This window comes from Ischnura elegans, chromosome 7, assembly GCF_921293095.1.
Source record: "Ischnura elegans chromosome 7, ioIscEleg1.1, whole genome shotgun sequence".
Classification (NCBI taxonomy): Eukaryota; Metazoa; Arthropoda; class Insecta; order Odonata; family Coenagrionidae; genus Ischnura; species Ischnura elegans.
The window spans coordinates 75,350,943-75,352,887 of record NC_060252.1 but is presented as its reverse complement, the minus strand read 5'-3'; the positions used below and the strand labels follow the sequence as shown (position 1 = coordinate 75,352,887).

The 1,945-nt window shown below is 59.5% G+C and overlaps 1 protein-coding gene across 1 annotated transcript; it reads right to left on the bottom strand.

The window, feature by feature from the left end:
• Positions 1–1,120: 1,120 nt before the first annotated feature.
• On the bottom strand, positions 1,121–1,699 carry LOC124163000 (proline-rich receptor-like protein kinase PERK10). Its single transcript, XM_046539781.1, has one exon. It carries the CDS (start codon positions 1,697–1,699, stop codon positions 1,121–1,123), a length of 579 nt encoding a protein of 192 aa, XP_046395737.1.
• Between the last annotated feature and the right edge of the window lie 246 nt (positions 1,700–1,945).

The following is a 1,945-nucleotide window of genomic DNA, read 5'->3' as shown; positions in this document are numbered from 1 at the left end:
GATGCCGCAAGGTCTGAACGGATCAGAAGGGCGACCCCGCCGGATCGTGGTTGGGCCCTCGGCACGGAGAATTCCTGGAAGCCAGAGATCTTTATTTTAGCGGAGGGTTTGAGGAAGGTCTCCACCAGTCCCATGATGGCGACCTTCCTGCTCCGTAGGTGTTCCCGGAGCAGCGCCCGTTTCTGGGTCACTGCCCCGTTGATGTTGAGGAACGACACTCTAGGTTGGGACTTATCCATTGCGGGATAGAATGTTGGCGTAGCTCGCGTCGTCTCTGTCCCATCCGAAGACCTCTCTAGCTGCCGTGCGGATGATGGCTGCCAGTGCTCCCCCGTCTCTTGATGGTGACGTCTCCTTGACCACCCTGGCGAAGAACCGTACTACGTCGTTTGTTGTAGCCGGTCTGGACGTGTCGGTCTCCGGAACCTGTAAAAGGTCAGAGAAAGGGTCGGGGAGATTAGGTGTGTCTTCACGCTCCGCCGTCTGACGCTGGGGGCGTGCCGGCGTCGGGGCGTGGGAAGGGGCGGCCATTGGCGACGGGGGCCGCTGGTCGCGATGGGGGCGTCTCTCCTCTCCGTAAAACTCCCTGGAGACTGGGCGGGGCGGCTCGCACCGATACCAGCGATTGCCCAGCCAAAGTCCAGTCCTGCACATCTTATCGATAACGTCCTGTGCTGCCTGTGTGTCTCGGAGGAGGACCCGGATGTACTTCGTTCTCCGGTATCTGTAGTCAGTTATCCTCCATGCCTCGACGAACCGGATGCCCATCCTCTCCAGCTTCCGGCCGATAACTTCCACCCTGGTGGAGAAATGAACTCCGCACACAACAAAGCATGTGCGGGCACGATCATTAGTAGGCGATTCGGAGGGTGGACGATTCCTGCTGTCGGGGGGGAAATGCCATCGGAGCGGCTCCCCCAGGCGGTGGTCTAGGAGGCGGTATCCGCGCCTGAGGAAGTCCATCTCCGTGGTCGTTACATGTACCACGGCTGTGCCTCTGTCTGTATTTACTATTCCAGAGACTTGGCTGAGTCCCGGGAAAACCGCTCGCCAGGCTTGGGAAAACCCGCGCTGACTGCAGCTTCTAGGGAGGCCCGAAATTTGGAGGGGGGAGGTTCTTCTAGGTTGCTGGGTAGGTTGAGGTGAGGTGAGGGTTGGTCTCTCGGGGGGGGCAGGTGGTAGTAGGTGGGGGGCGTGCTGGGTCCCCGTATGGAGGCCTTGTTGTATTAAGGCGGACGGTGTTGCTCGGGTTCACGGAAGTGGGGTTGGCTGGAGTGGCGCGAACCATAGTAAGCACCGAGGATGGGGTTGAGGTAGCCGCAGGGTTGATTGGGACAAAGGCGGACCTAGGGGAGGTGAGCAACCTCATGGAGTTGTCCTGGAATGGCGAAAGGGAAGACATTGCAGCACGGGGGGGAGTGATGTCCTGCGCAGAGGGCGAGGCAGCATCATCAAGGGGTGCATCCCGACTCACTCGCGCTGACGGCACGCTTGAGCCCGGGGAGTCAGGCGAATCCGGCAGTGGCGAGGCAGACGGCTTCGCCCCTTTAGAGACACCTTTGCCATCCGGGGGCACGCTGGGCGACACAAGGGTCGATAAGAAGGGTGGTGGCCCGTGCGACCTCAGGGCATAACACCGTAGGGAGCATAGGGAGCTTGGGCGGCGGATGCGGGAGTTTGGGCGATGGAGTCGGTCCATCCCTAGGCTTGCCCAGGCCCGTTGTCGGTGTCTGGTCCCCGGGAGGCGGGGCAGTCCTAGGCAAGTGGCCGATAGGCGGTTCTTTTGATGGCGGTCGCCGTGACGCGGCTAGTAGATACAGTGCTACTTTTAAAGAGGACACGAAATGAACAAGTGAAGTTAAAAGCAAGTTGCTGTGGTACGTAGACAAGTGATTTAATTAATTGGTAGAGTGAAGTTTTCTATCAACAAGTCGCCAAGTGCGTT